A 15,036-nucleotide genomic window follows, 5' to 3' on the forward strand; every position below is an offset into this window, starting at 1 on the left:
GGAAGGTAATCAAGGACATATGTAACATCAGCCAATCATGCCCCCTTCCATCGCCTCCCCCCCCCTCTTCATTCACAACAGTTCAACAATAATCCTGATAATAAGCATTCAGGAGCTGTATGTGGCAACACTAAATTCATTTATTTGTCTCATTAGAGCTGCCAAGGCTGCAGGCCACTACTGTGGCATGCATGTGTATTCGGTCTTAACCTCATCACAAAGATAATAAAAAGCACAGCTCAACAAAGTCAAAGCTATCAAAATGTATCATTAGACGGACTTGAAACTCACATTTCTTTTTATGTCGCCAGTGCCAGGCTACGGGCTTTACAGGGGGAAAAAAATCCCACGGCGCCCTCAGAAGAAAGCAAGTATGTTGTGCTGCCATGGAGGTACAGTATCCACATACATTACAAACTGCAGGAGACTCAAGTGTCCTTGGGCTTGGGCCTGATAAATGGGGAGAAGTGACAATCTGTCTTAGATTTTGTACAGCAAACAGATTTCTTGCAGGGTCAAAAAAGAACAAATGAGAGCAGAGAGGAAAAGTTTCCGTCATGGTCTCTTAAATTTAGGGTCTGTCTCATTAGTTACAACAACAGTGATGTGTCCTCACCACCCAGACACTACAAAGACAACAGGGTGAGATGTGACATGTCAACAAAGTCCTTTCATTATCTGGACTCGGGACAGTCAAAAACCAGGCCGACTGGACCGAAAGGACTTTATAAGCGCCATCTGTTTCCGTTTTACTATACAACCTCTCCTGTTGTTTTCTCTCATTGAAAACTAGCTGAAGGCGTCCATTAAGAGCGAGCGCGGGCAGTAGGGTACACATCGTAGCATGGGAAAGTGTTTGTCAGGATCCCACACTACACAAGGAGAGAGTGGACGACTGTGCACAAAACTACAAGGAGCAAGTGATCATATATCTCCCACACCACTTTGAAAAGTGAACACTAACTCCCTAGATAGTAGTTGCTAAAATCTTGGATGGAGCCAGTGGTTTTGCACTCAATAAAGTTTCAGTTGTGTTTATGGGAATTATGGTTTGGAGTAGCTGAAGTGGGCTGCAGTGACTGCTTTCATGGAGTGGCTTTCACTGAAGCATAATGCCCCCACCCCCCACACACCCCCCGCCCCAAACACCATCTCTGTTTTCCCTCTGTCTGTAAGTGTTGATGGGTGCTCAGAAAAGGCTGGCTGTTTGTCAAAATGATCAGAGAGAGAGAAGAAAAAAAAAAAACATGTTTAACTTATTACTGGGATTCTTCAAAACAAAAACAAAAACGGGGGGTTAACAAAATACATGTCAACATTAGAGCTGCAAATGAAGTCTCTTTTCTCCATATTTGGAGAGCGCTTGGGAGGTATGTATATGATCTCAAGTCCACAAGTGACACACTGAAAATTCCTGTCAGAGCTCTACTTTAATTGTCAAAGCTCCGCCTACAGGCCAAAAGCAGTATGAGATTTCCCTGCTGTAAGTTCTCACTCATCCTTCCTGACTCATCTTTTTAAGTACTATAAATACATTCACCATAGTTTTCAAACAGTCCATAGTTTGATACACATTTAATCTGCAAGTATGGCAGCAAAATGGTCTTTATATAGTAGTGAGTAGTGACCATGTACATTGCAATAAAGTGGAGGTGGAGTTCTATAACAGAGGAATAAATAGGTCAGGATCTGTGTACACAAACAACACAACATCATAGAACCATTTACTTACTGACCTTACATTGAATATTCCTGGCTTTATACTTTTAACATACAACAAATAATGTGAGTCAAGCCCTGATACAAACCACTTGCTAACCAAACACAAGCTGTCATGTTCTTCATAGTTAATTAATAAAAGTGAGAATTATTATAGAAATCAGTGAATGTATTTGTGGGTGTATGTATACGTATATGTATATATATATATATATATATATATATATATATATATAGCTTCAGGAAATGGTACCCTGCAGTTCTTACACTCACCAGGAGAACACACACTGCAGAGGCACTCACAGACACACTTGCTAGTTTCCTCAAAGGTCAACACATCTACTTAAGAGGCACCAATTTACTTTAATGCACATTGTCCAAAAGAGGGGAAAGAATCCAGAAATGACAAGAACGAAAAATGTCACCGCATAGCTGGAGTACTCTCGACTGCATCTCTCTTTTTTTTGCCATTTCAAAATGGGACTGTGTGCGATTACTTCTCTGCAGAGGATTAACAATTATCTGATATCAAGCATATTAAAAGAAACAGAGGTAAATAAAGATGATGAGGCCACAAGCTTAATAAACAGTATTTCAAATAACAAGTGAGACCACATTAACACTGGACAGCCATCATCAGCTGTGCACAAATGACCCTCTCTAACACACAAACTGCGGCGTATGTGAGCCTTCCAGGCAGCTCACCGACGCCGAGGAAAGAGGAGAAAGCCTCTCGATAGACTCTTGTAGATGCCATTCCCTATCATGCAATGCCTCTCAGTAATAAACACATGACAAATGCAGCCTTAATCATTTTTTACGAGCGGGGATGTGCAGGGGGCAGTGCATGGCTAGAGGGGAGAGGGGAGCGGTGAGCAGCAGGCGGCCACGTCCGCACAGAGAAGAGGGCTGTGTGGTAAAGTCTCCTCTGGAACATCACTCGGCCAGCGTGCCTTTGATCTCTGCACCGCAATTACACCAGCATCCAAATGAGCATGGAGTCGCCTCTGAAACAGACTTCAAACGTGCACATGTACGCATTCTTATACACATACACTGTATAGGATTGGAGCCATGTGCTCCTCTCAACAGTAAATGATGTACTGTCTCCAGCAGAGAACCTGGGGATGAAAGGAGGCCTTGCTCCTCGTCTGATCCCTCCATTAATGATGGCTTGCTAAAGCTAATACTGTGTATTCTTGTCTAAACAAGGGCAGCTTGGTATGTGGCTCCCATATCCAGAGAGGATGATCTCGGCTAACAATGAACCGTTTTTGGAGGCTCAAAAAGTCTGATAAAACTCCTGTAATTGCCCATGTGTGTTTGACAAAACAACATTGGTTCCCAAATTGTCTCAAGAGCCTGATACAAAGTGTCAATAAAAGTTATATATATATATAAAAAGCAATTGCCTTCACACATAACAAGGTCAAAATAATATTAGGCAGAACATGTTGCTAAAATAAACACCATCCCCCGAAAGCCTGAATGGCAGCATGCACTCAACAGAATACAGCAAATATTTAACAGCAAAACACAAGTACTACAGCTGTGAAATAGCCTGAATGGGTGTCCTGAGAGACACTGATAAAATTGGCTTATTTGCCTCATAGGATTCGTCTTCTTTTCCTCTACACATTAAAGCTGAAATTGCAATTTGTCTTGCTGTTTGCTTTGAATAGACCTTAACCGTATCATCATCTCAACTGTGCTGGTGGAAAAACACGGGGGCATGGCGACAGCCAAATGGCAGTCTGGCGTCTCTGCTGCAGACTAGCTGCCATTAGGGCTGAGAGCAGCATTTATTGTACAATTAGGGCCAACTAGATCTACCTGTAATCATCTCCATACAGGTGTGAGCTCCTCTCTGGACAAGGGAAGTGACTCATCACTTGTCAAACATCAACACTTTGATGTCAGCATTGTTCATCGGGGAGCCCTCGGGACACATGAGCACTACTGTTTGCCTGTTTAAAAACGCGCCGAGATTTATTGCATTTCAGAGAGTTAAACACACACAAGCAAGCGCACACTCAAGAACCTGAAAAAAAAGCGCTCCTCTTTTCCTTCTGATGACGGATGTTCCACATACCATGAATCATTTGATTTATGAGTTCTCTCCCTCCTCCCCTCGCCTGACAGTCTTACGTTCGTGTCAGGAAGATTTTAGCAAACAGTCATAGGGTAAACAACTTCTCTTGTAATACAATGCTGCCAAGTAAAGCACTGAAAACAAATGTTGTAAGAACTGACACCGCAAGCCTAGAGGGCAATTGGAAAAGTGTGATAACGTTCCACAAGTTGATATTATTGAGAAAACGGCTGTAGTGGGGAAAAGTAGCCCTTTCAGATATAATAGATGTCTAACACCAGGTTTTGAGATCATCTCTTTTTGTGGCCCAGTGACAACGTTACTTTAAAAAGTGCTTATAACACAGAAGGGGAACATATAGAGAGTCAAAAACACAATGAAGAAATGTATGTGCATTAAAAGCCCATCCTCATTCAGTTCGCACTTATAAACAGTGTTTTATCTTCAAGGCAAAAAGTGCATATAGGTTTTATTTAAACAAGCATTTGGCTGATTTTTTTTATTTTACTCTATTTTTCTTTTATGTTATATTTTATTATCATTTACGTCCTCTCATTGACTAATCCTTGTACTTGATTGTTTTAATTTGTATGACTACTTGGTGCTGTCAAACGATTAAAATACTTAAACGCGATTAATCACATTAATGTCATAGTTAACTATTTTTAACATTTTTATCTATTCTAAATGTGATTGATTTTTTGTCCCATTATTTTTTCTCATTTTAATGCTCTTATCAACATAGAAAAGTGGATCGGCTTGCTTTGAGCAAATGTTTTTTTTTATTGAGACGATATCCCTGTCACCCTGCATATTTTGAGTTATTCCTCTTATTGTGAGAGCTGCACAATAATAAGAGAGGCTGTGTATCACCCTGCAGTGCCGTTCTTCAACGAGTCCCGCGGTTTAATGTGTTGTTGCCATAACAAGCTAATCCGAGCTAAAGGACCTAGCGGTCTTTGGTGGTCTCCTTTCTACGGTTCAGGGGTCTGCCAGCTTGGTTGGTAACACTGCATAAATCTTTACTAAGATGTGGGAAGTGCGTCGAGAAATGATCCAGGCTGCGTTGGAAACGGAGAGCCCGCTTGGAGACGGAGAAGCGCACAGCGCTCACCATCCACTGAAAATGGAACTTTAGCCTACTACTCTTCGGCCGGCTCGAAAAGCCCAAACAAGTGTGTGCAGCGTGCCTGTTGTTTTGTTTCTGGTCTAGCTTCGGTGTGGTGTTGTGTGATGCTAGTCGTTGCAACGGCATGTGAAGAAAACTACAAAGTTCGCTAGGCCAAAAAGAACGTCAAAAACATTGACGGCGTTAAAATGGGATTGCGTTAACGCTGTTAATAACACATTTAACTGGCAGCACTAATATACATGTGCTATACAAATACATTTTCCTATTTCCAAATCACTGAACATAATGTGAAAGAGTAAAACATATGTCCATATTAGCTACCATTTCCTTATACTGATTGAACATACATACATAAAAGTCCCAGTTGTCTGTAAATTTCTGTAAAGTGAAGCTCATGATCCTTCTTAAGCAACAAAGAAAAGTATTCCAAAAAAAAATGTCTAAGGCGTATAAATATAAGCTATTTGCAGTCCCCACATGATACTAATTATTTGTTTGGCTTTGAAAGAACATATTTGTTGTGTCATTTAAAGCCCTTGCTCTCTTTGATATCATATGGAAATGAGAAATTTTGATGGAAAATTGAGACCATATGCGAGTATGTGCTTAATGAACTTCAGAGTGCGGAGGCTGGCTGAGGTTTGTAGGGCTGGATGTTGTGTTATAGCTCACTTTGTGCCACCTCAAAGATATGACCATTTCTGTCAGCGTGAGACTGCAGTCAGTAGATCAACCATGCAAACCAAAACAAACACTTCTCACAGCCCAGTGCATATGCACACAGTGCGTATACGTATATGCACACGCATGCACACGTGCTTTTCACTGCTGAACTACAAGCTGAAAGTTTGTAGAAATTAGAGTGTAACACCAAAAGCTCTTCGGTGATGATTAATAGATGCAACACGTCTTTGAAGCACTTACCATTTGTTTTTCCTCCTGACGTAGTCTTTCTCAGAGAGGTTAACAAGGTAAATCATTGGTTTGGATGTCAAAAACAAGTATTTGTTCAACACTTCGATCTGTGGTTAAGACACACAAGGCATGTACTGAGAATTCAAACTTTGCAAAGGAGCCTTTGAGGATAGAAATGTATTTGAGGTCTAGTGTGTAGTCCTCTGTGGGGAGTGACTATAAGGCCTTTAAATCAAGATCAGCACAGTCAAATGTCATTAATGTGTGCACAAGTTAGATCAAAATAGAAGTGACAAGACTGCGTAATATGAGTGTGTGTGATCGACACGAAAGACACATTGCTGTAAAACACAGTGGGGTGAACAACAGTTGTACACTTTGAGGTCAGATAAATATACATTAATGAAATGTTACTGTAACTTTGAAGACCTACCTCCTTGTCATTCCAATCGTGATTGTAGCGGATATTTTTCTTTTCATCCACTACCCAGCTCTTGATTTTGCACATAACGTCCTGTTTGGGGTTAAAAGAGAATGAACAAGAAGCCATTAAAGGAGATGAAAAAGAATATAAACCCAGCAGGGTATGGGGTAATTATTTCCTAAATGCATGGCATCCTGATGCCAAAATGAACAATGGCTGTGTTCGCATTAAAGCAGGAGTGGCCTGGCTTTGACAGGGATAGTGTGCACAAGGCCCCCTTCCCTCCTTTAAATCATGACAAAATGCCTTCTGGGGTGTCTCGCTTAAAGTGTCACAGTTTTACACATCAATATTCCATCGGGACTGTTTAATGAAAAGAGAAAGATAAAATTGGATAGTGCGGGGGAACTAATTGGAAGTTGGTTAGTTTGGTGTAAATTGTTGGACCTTCCTTCGAGCACTTTGCAGAATGTAGTCATACTGAATTAGCACTAGTGAGCTGCAGAAGAAATTATTCACTGTTTCCTGTGGAGAAAATATTGAACATTTCCAGCTATGTCTGTTACATTCATGATGTCGGTACTTGTGGGTTGAGACCACAGGCAGGACTGGGTCTTGACAGGATCTTGGAGCGGAAAAGGGTGGGGAAAAGGGTGGGAGGTAGTTATAAAATTTGTAATAAAGAAATTGAGCCTATTATTGTTGATCCAGCCCCACCGAAATTAGCGGAACACATTCTTTTTGTTCCTGTCAACTTGACCTCCCCCTTCATATAAAAACTCCCCCACCCCCTGCAACACTCCCCCTACCTCCTTTTCCCTCCCCAAACCCTTGCAGCACTTCACAATCATACTCCCTTTTGAAAGAACTGAGGAAAAAATCCTGCCAGAGCCTCAATTACACAATGGCAGAAAAAGCTCCACACACTGACCCCCAGCCAGCTGCATTCACTCTCTGCACATCTCTCTCCACAGGAATTCTAAAGGCCTTTTAGTCAGGCAGCCAGAGTGCAGCCAGCGGGAGAGAGCGCAGGAAGAGCTGCATACACTCCGCCCGCGCCGGCCCAAGTCTTCACAGAGAGATTAATCATCTGTGAAATGGAAACAGCAAACGGCCGGTGACACAGACCGAACCCGCTCCAGGTTTCCCTCATCAGCTCGCAGCCACCGTGTGGTGTTCCTCTAACAGGCAGGTGTTAATAAAAGGCATATAGGTCCCACAGGGGTCAAACACATACGCCTGCAACCATGAAGCGCCGCTGGTGGGCCGGCTTCTTATTATTGTTTTGTAAGGATAGGGATTTTGAGGATTCATTCCCACAAAAGCAATGAAACGCTGTTCATGTAAACACAGCACCAGCAAAATTGATTTAAATCTTTATAAACAATGCATACATATGAACACTCGTGCCTCAGCATGCAAATAAATTTAGCACAAAGAAAAAGGTAAAAAGTTTTGCTTGATAGCAGATCCATAATACAGTATACTATTTTACAATAAATGAAAATTCCTGATCACCCACAAAGTCACAATTATTCACAACAGTGAGGTCAGTCTGCAGTCGTCCCTGTGTAGATCCTCATTCATCCATGTGATCGTTATTCAAAACACACTGAGTCAGTAGCAACTGTTACTGACACAATGTGTTTTGGACATTTTAAACTTAATGCCTTTTTCTTTTCTTTTTTATTAATTGTGCTCTCGAGCTAACAGTTCTATTGAGCATGACAATGCACTGTATATTTCCTACACAGCCTACATTTCTCACAATACTTCATATTTTAATTCCAAATTTTAATGAGAACAAAATGAGAGCAAAAAGCAATGATTTAGATTTTAAAATGATTGTAATAAATAATACGTAATAATAGTTTTAGTCTGATTGTCACTGTTACAGTGTTTAAATTGAATATTGGATTTTTAGTATAGCTTAGGTCAATGAATGGTGCATCATTTTTTAATTATGTGACAATAATCATATATGTAAATATAAAATAATTTGCCCTCACTTTTTCATGTCACCATAGTATGTTTATTCTGTAGTAAAAAAAAAAGAAATCACCCTCTAAACTGTTGCATAAAATTGATTTGCTCACAGCATCATTTGACTATATAAGAAACTACGGACACAGTATGTTTTTTGTCATATAATTGTTGATGCAGCGAGTGTGCATATAGATGCTGACATAAACATGTGTACATGGGGCTGCGCACGGCTGAGCATGGCAAATGCCAGGCATCGCCTGTGAGACAAGAATTCCCCCCCACCCCTCCACCGGCGACACAAACACACACCCCCTCACACCCCCTCACACCCCACCCCATCTAAAAGCTTAGTGCAGGCTTTGATAAGTGCCATTCTTTGCCATCTAAAGAGATCTTCTATAGATTCTCACTTGCCGACGTGTGCACAACCTTTGACAAGTAATGTAGATCATTTTTATTCATTGCCTAAAATTGTTAGCAATTATATGCATAAACGGCCACCTGCCTAGTCTGAATGGCTCCTGTCTATGGGGCTACAGGGGAGTGGGGATGTGTTGTTGGCTGGGGGGGCGGGGGTTAGACTGAGGGGAACCAACCAGGCAAGGGGCCTCTACAGCAGGTGAAATAGCCCCTCTCGTTAGTGTAATGAGTGGCCAGAGCCTCGGTGTGTTGGGGCCTAAAATTGGGCACACTGCTCCAAGTGAAAGGCCAAATCCCTTCGTATACTGGTCTGTCTGTTCGTGCTCTGCTGATGGAAGGGCATCATGAGGCATTTACAGCCAAATCATTGCTGTAGTTGGGTGCTAAGCCTCATTACCTTAACAATATGGCCACCAGAAATGTGAGTGCATCCACATATATTTAAATCTAACATCCAGGATATGGATTTTTTTCTGATCTTACCGTGTATTTTCCCCTGGACCTCGGTGCATATAGTCGACAATTTTCTGTCAAAGAATATTCTAAACATTTGCGGTATTCATAGCAAGATATAGTGTCACATGTGTCACCCGCTGTATGGCCTTACACAATTTCCTGAGCTGCTGTAGGTGTATAAGCATGAGCAAGAGTGGTGCCATGATTTGAGTATTACTTTAGATGAAAAGAGCTGTGTGGAAACACTTTCATTAGCCCAGTGCTGTGACCCAGGGTCAGCAGCTGAATAAGTAACTCTCTATTAATGATTTCTACAGCAGAAAACCTCTGACCCCTGATCACTTTCAATCTCAGAAAGAGAAAAAAAAATGGGGCAGGGGGAGGGGTGAGACATATTGGAGGGAGATTAAAAAAGCATACTTTTTTTTCCTCCTTGGCCATGTGTGTGGGAGGGTTATTATTTGAGCCTTGCTGTGAGGGAGAGCAAAGGGCCTGCTGGGACATTGACTCACATATTCTGGTTTGAGTTTCTTGTCACTGCCTCTAATGGCAGTCTTCTCCAGCTTGTCAATAACAGGGCCGATCATCTCCTCATCCTTCAGCCTCAGTTCCTCGTGGATGATCTCCATATCCCTCACTGGGTCCACGGTCCCCTCCACATGGATGATATCCTCATCCTCAAAAGCACCTGCGGTGATATGACACAACATTGCTTATGTGAATACATACGGTAGAACAAAAATGCAGAATGATTTGAAATGCTGAAATAGCTATTAGATGTAGTCCAGTAACTAATAGGTTTCACAAAATATTGATTTAAAAAAGAACACAATAAAAGATGAAATTATGAATACATTTAATATCACTTTTTACTCAAACATAAATACTGTTTAAAAAAAAAAGCAACATCCTCACTGGGTTTAAAGGTACAATGTGAAGGATTTAGCAACATTTATTGATGAAGTTGCATGTTGTAGCTGACTATCCCTCACCTCACTCCTCACTCCCAAGCATGTAGGAGAACATAGGGCAGCCTTCAGTTATCACTAAAACTCGAAATGAACTTGTGCTATACTGTGCAAACGTGGTGGTCCAATAATTCATAAAAAGTACATTTATTGTACAATCCTTTTCTGCCAATTGGAACTTCACCAAAATCTCTCACACTGGACCTTTAAGTGCAACAACATAGTTTTGTCTGTCAACCACCATGAAATAGAGGGTTTGGTCAGTCATGTCTACCACTGTGATTTAAAGGACCCTGGTGTAACATTTACTGACATCTAATGGTGAGAAACTGCGTACTCCTCCCTTTCTTATGTGCATCAGGGAACTGCAATGGCCTTTGATATATATATTTTTTGCATATTAAATATTTCAAATATTGGCTATTTTGATGCAAGATGGCAGCCACCGCAAAGCAAGCCCCTTGCTTTAAGTACATAAAAAATGTGAGAACCACACACTGTTACTGTTACATTTAAATAGAATCATTTGACAGACACTTTCATCAAAGTGACATATTATGTGACAATGTAACAACTCAATATTATTTTAAAGCAATTATTCACATACAAGCATTTAAGGGTTAGTGTATTCACCAAAATGTTACACACTGGACTGAGAAATTATATCAGCCAATGATTTTTTTTATTTTTATTTTTTTAAAGTGTATATGATTTAACAGAAAAATGTCAACAGCCATGAATGAAAGAGGCCAGTCTTCCCCTTATCATCTGCCTCATTGCCATGGCTGTGCTGGTGATTAGGTAATGAGGCTCTGAAGCAGACCATTTATCCAGAGCAGTGGCTCTCAGGACGCCTTCTGATTCTCCAGCAGAACTGTGGGTGGGGGTAGAGGTGGAGCGAGGGCGTGCGTACATCTGCCACGTGAGAGTGATAGCTTTTCACATTTAGTTGCAGTAACAATAGTGGCCTGAAAATGATTCCAGTGCATTCTATATTGTACAAGTCATACAATTTGTGCAGCATTAATTTTACAATGTTAAACCAAATCAATAAACAATAAACATAATGTAATGTTTGGTAGCAAAGTGCACTTAGTGTATAAAAAGATTTTAGTCCCTGTTATTTTAAAAAAAAGTATATTATTGGATGATTATCACTGATGTAAGTAGCACGCTGTATAGCAAACAAATGTACCAAGGTTGTTTTATACAACATTCATCCAGAACAGTGAAGGTTCCGTGAGGAAGATTTAAGGAATTATACATTTAATATTATATTCACAAATGCATTCTCACAGATGTATAGTCACCTGAAGCTAATGCTGTTTTTTCCTGGTCTTATAATGAGCCCCTTATATTTGAAGTACATGTTTAATGGAGTCTACCATTTTGCAGTGGCTCTACATGTTTGAAAGGGTAGAGGTAAATGGCTGCAACATGTACTGTAACCTTATCACTAGATTCCACTCACTAATATTATTTCGGTCGTCTCAATTGACTAAAACAACTTGACTTTTTTCTCCTCATGACCTCTGATGGTGACTGTTAAATTGTGGGCCAGGACTTTTTTTTTTTTTATAATATCCATAAGCTTCATTTAACTATATAATATATAATACAAACTCCTTCACACCTTGAACTCATTGACATGTTCCTCAAACCTTTACAAACCTGTTTTTACAGTAGTTGCTACATGTCATCGCAAAAGGACATATGCATCGCCTGCACATGGTCCTGACGGGGCGATAAATTAGAATGGAATGTGGGATCTACTGAACATGTGTGACAGGCATAGAAGTGAAGTAAAGTAAAGTGAAGCCCAGGAAATAGGATGGAAGTAGCAGTTAGCCACCAGGGGGCGACTCGGTTTGAATAGGCAAATTAGCCAGCTTCTTTCTTGATTCATAACATCAGTAAATTTTTCTGAAAAACATACAGTTTTAATCACCAGTTTCAGTTCTTCTTCAATAGCACATGATGTCAGTTGTTTAAATTACGTTACCAACTAGAGGAAAATAGACGATTAAGTGTGCAGTAGGACTGACAGTTGGTACGGTCCAATAGGTGCCTGGTTGTAGGTGAATTTCTGTGAATTTTCAATTTAAAAAACTGACATAACACCGGTCAAATCCTGAAACTCTTAGCAAACTTTTAGCATTTATTGAACCACGAGCATGTGCTGTATCTGTGTAAGTAAACCATATATGTAACTCTACGACATAGAACACTGAATATGGAGAAGCCATAACAGCCGCATTAAAGCCAGAATCAAAGCTTCAATCACATTTCCTCCACCCACTTTCCTTTTTCTTGAAATGTTTTCTGGTGCCATTTATTTCCATGGAAAAAAAAAAGAAAGAAAGAAAAGAAAAGAAAAGAAAGGCCATTTTCTTTCATAGTTCCCTCCCACTTCCCACCAGTCAGCCTTGGATAACTCAGAATAGTATTAGGCATTCATGGTAGTTTAATGTAATCAATAAATAGCTGTGGTTAGACTATACCAACACACTTATTAGTAAATCAGCCAACAACTGCGAGTCACTGTAAGTGACTGAAGTATCTCATTCAACAGGGTAGTGGATGTCAGGCAAATGATGACTTGGCTTTATTGCTGTGTTGAGACACACTATGTTTGGAATGTCTATGGTGGAGTCACTTCAACTTTATCAACGGTCCACATTCACGTGTTGACACCTGAGTGTGTGAAGGGCTGTTGACAGGTGAGGCCCTGCGAGCTAATAACGTCACCAGAGTGATACACATTACTCATCAGACCTGTCACATCATCGCTCAACAAGTTCTAACAGTGGTACACGCAGAAAACATTGATGATTCACATGACTGTGCGTCGCTGACACAATGGCAGGAAGATTTTTGGAAAATCTCCAGACAAACTGCTGCAGATACAGATTCACAACTCTTTTGGACAAACTCTAGAGAATCTATGGAGTTCAGTGCATGTCTGAAAGCAGCTTCACTCTCTGCGGAAAATCGAGGAGAAACTTTTCCAATATCCCAAGACTGGAGCCAGAACTCTAGAATGAGGCAGTAATCTCTGCTCATGAGGTCAATTTGTGTGAGAATCAACGTTCCCCTTAACCAAATGCGTTCATGAAGTGAGTTAGAGTAGAGGGGAGTACTAGCTGCGGCAATAGACATGAAGTCAGCTGTAGATATGCTCCTTGCATGTCTGCAGACACTTGGGACATCGTCACCATCTGGTTCATATACCATCCAACTTTAACCTAACCTAATCAGTCACCTCACCATCCAGATCAACAGACGGGGTCTTTATTAGACTGAAGGTGGTTGAGACACAATTTAACAATTAAAGAAGAAAAGAAATGAGAAGAACGGCAAAACACGGTGACATCACCTCGGGGGACATAATGTTTGAACGAGGCTCATTTGAAGTTGTTTCAAATACGGCACCTTCTCGTTGGTGGCTTTCCAGTGAAAGAATCAGAAAAAACGAATTCACACAAAATTGACAAAACACCAACATCAGACAAACACGTCTCTACGAAACCAATGGGAGGTAAATGCAGCTCGCGGCGGTGATGACAGTAAGATGTACATTATGTCATTCAAAATTCCTAAGCTGCTTTACGAAATCCAAAATTACCAACTCAAATGTATACAAAGTGATAAAGACATTCAGGACTTCCAGGTGTGAAAACACCCTTAATCTTCTTTACTAAGATCCAGTGCCCCTAGGACCAGTTCGGAGTGTTTTAAAATTGTAGGGTGCACAAAACTGTAAACTGTGATCCGATATGAAATCCTCAGTGATTTCCCACATACACAGAACATCGTATCTTGGAGGGATAAGTACCTGATTTTCCATGGAAATAAAGGGCTTCTTTAAATGGAGCATCGCTCATCATTAGCATGAAACCAGACACAGCTCAACAACAAAATCGCAGGCAACCAATAACCCAACACCAGTGCTTTTATTACTTATGCGAGTCAACAGAAGCTGTAGAATTTTGTGCAAGCTGTCATCCTGTGCGTTGTCCTCATGGTGAAATGAACTTGTCCAATTACTCTTTGCCTAATCAGGCTGTTTTGGTTCCTCTCCTCTTGCAGAGGTACTCCACAGTATAAACAGTTCACGTACGCCACACAGAAAGGGGCTAATCAGTGGAATTATTGTTTTGCTGCACCAATTTACCAGTTCCCTGTACAGCACTGATTGGAATGAAAATTTGCTATTGTGTCTGCTGTGTCTCAGAAAATATAATCCACTGTAATAATTTTGTTAGCTGCAAGAATACATTATAGACAATTATGATGTAAAGTTGTGATGTACTGTGTCCAGTGGGGATTGCCTACAAGCCTGTTGTTCATTTGAGTTTATTTTAATTAGGAACATAAAGTTGTACTTTTTAAGGGGTTCACATTGATAATAAATCATTCATGATTGGTATAAATTACTGTTAATGGAGCCATTAGAACAAGTGTATGGACAATCATTTCTGGAAAAAAAATATTTCTTACTTAAATAAGTAGCTAATCAACAGTTTAGCCATTGTTATATACCCCACTGGAAGGCAGATGAATCAGAAATTAAAAGAAAGACCAGCAGCAGCTGATCATTCACTATTTAGTCATCAGCTGACACTCTTCACCACATATTCCAAAGTAATTTGCTTTAATTAATTTCGCCTAATTTAACATTCACATCTACTTTACCCCCGCCCCATTCAAGGCTTAGGGCTGGAGAACAAATGCTCCGGCTGACAGAGAGGAGGGAAATCTGAGGGGGCAGTCTCCACAATTAGTCCTTTAACAAGTGGGCCTGGGTAGAGCTCAGTGGAGACGGTGCAAGTGAGGCTGCAGCGCCACACAAAGCTATATCCAAGACAGTAAAACCACACAATAAGAAAAAAAGAAAGCGATTATAAAGGCTCGCTCTCTCTCT

General features: G+C 40.6%; 1 protein-coding gene across 7 annotated transcripts in view; it reads right to left on the reverse strand.

Annotated features, from left to right (window-relative positions):
* Positions 1 to 15,036, reverse strand: part of LOC122765198 (obg-like ATPase 1) — a 48,693-nt gene that overhangs the window by 15,089 nt on the left and 18,568 nt on the right. For all 7 annotated transcript variants that reach the window (XM_044019333.1, XM_044019331.1, XM_044019332.1 and 4 more), the window contains 3 exons: positions 9,657 to 9,832; positions 6,292 to 6,372; positions 5,868 to 5,965 (listed from right to left, as the gene is read on the reverse strand). In XM_044019333.1, coding sequence (XP_043875268.1) covers positions 5,868 to 5,965; positions 6,292 to 6,372; positions 9,657 to 9,832 — 355 coding nt within the window. The remainder of the gene's footprint in view (positions 1 to 5,867; positions 5,966 to 6,291; positions 6,373 to 9,656; positions 9,833 to 15,036) is intronic.

This window comes from Solea senegalensis, linkage group LG2, assembly GCF_019176455.1.
Source record: "Solea senegalensis isolate Sse05_10M linkage group LG2, IFAPA_SoseM_1, whole genome shotgun sequence".
In the NCBI taxonomy this organism is placed as follows: domain Eukaryota; kingdom Metazoa; phylum Chordata; class Actinopteri; order Pleuronectiformes; family Soleidae; genus Solea; species Solea senegalensis.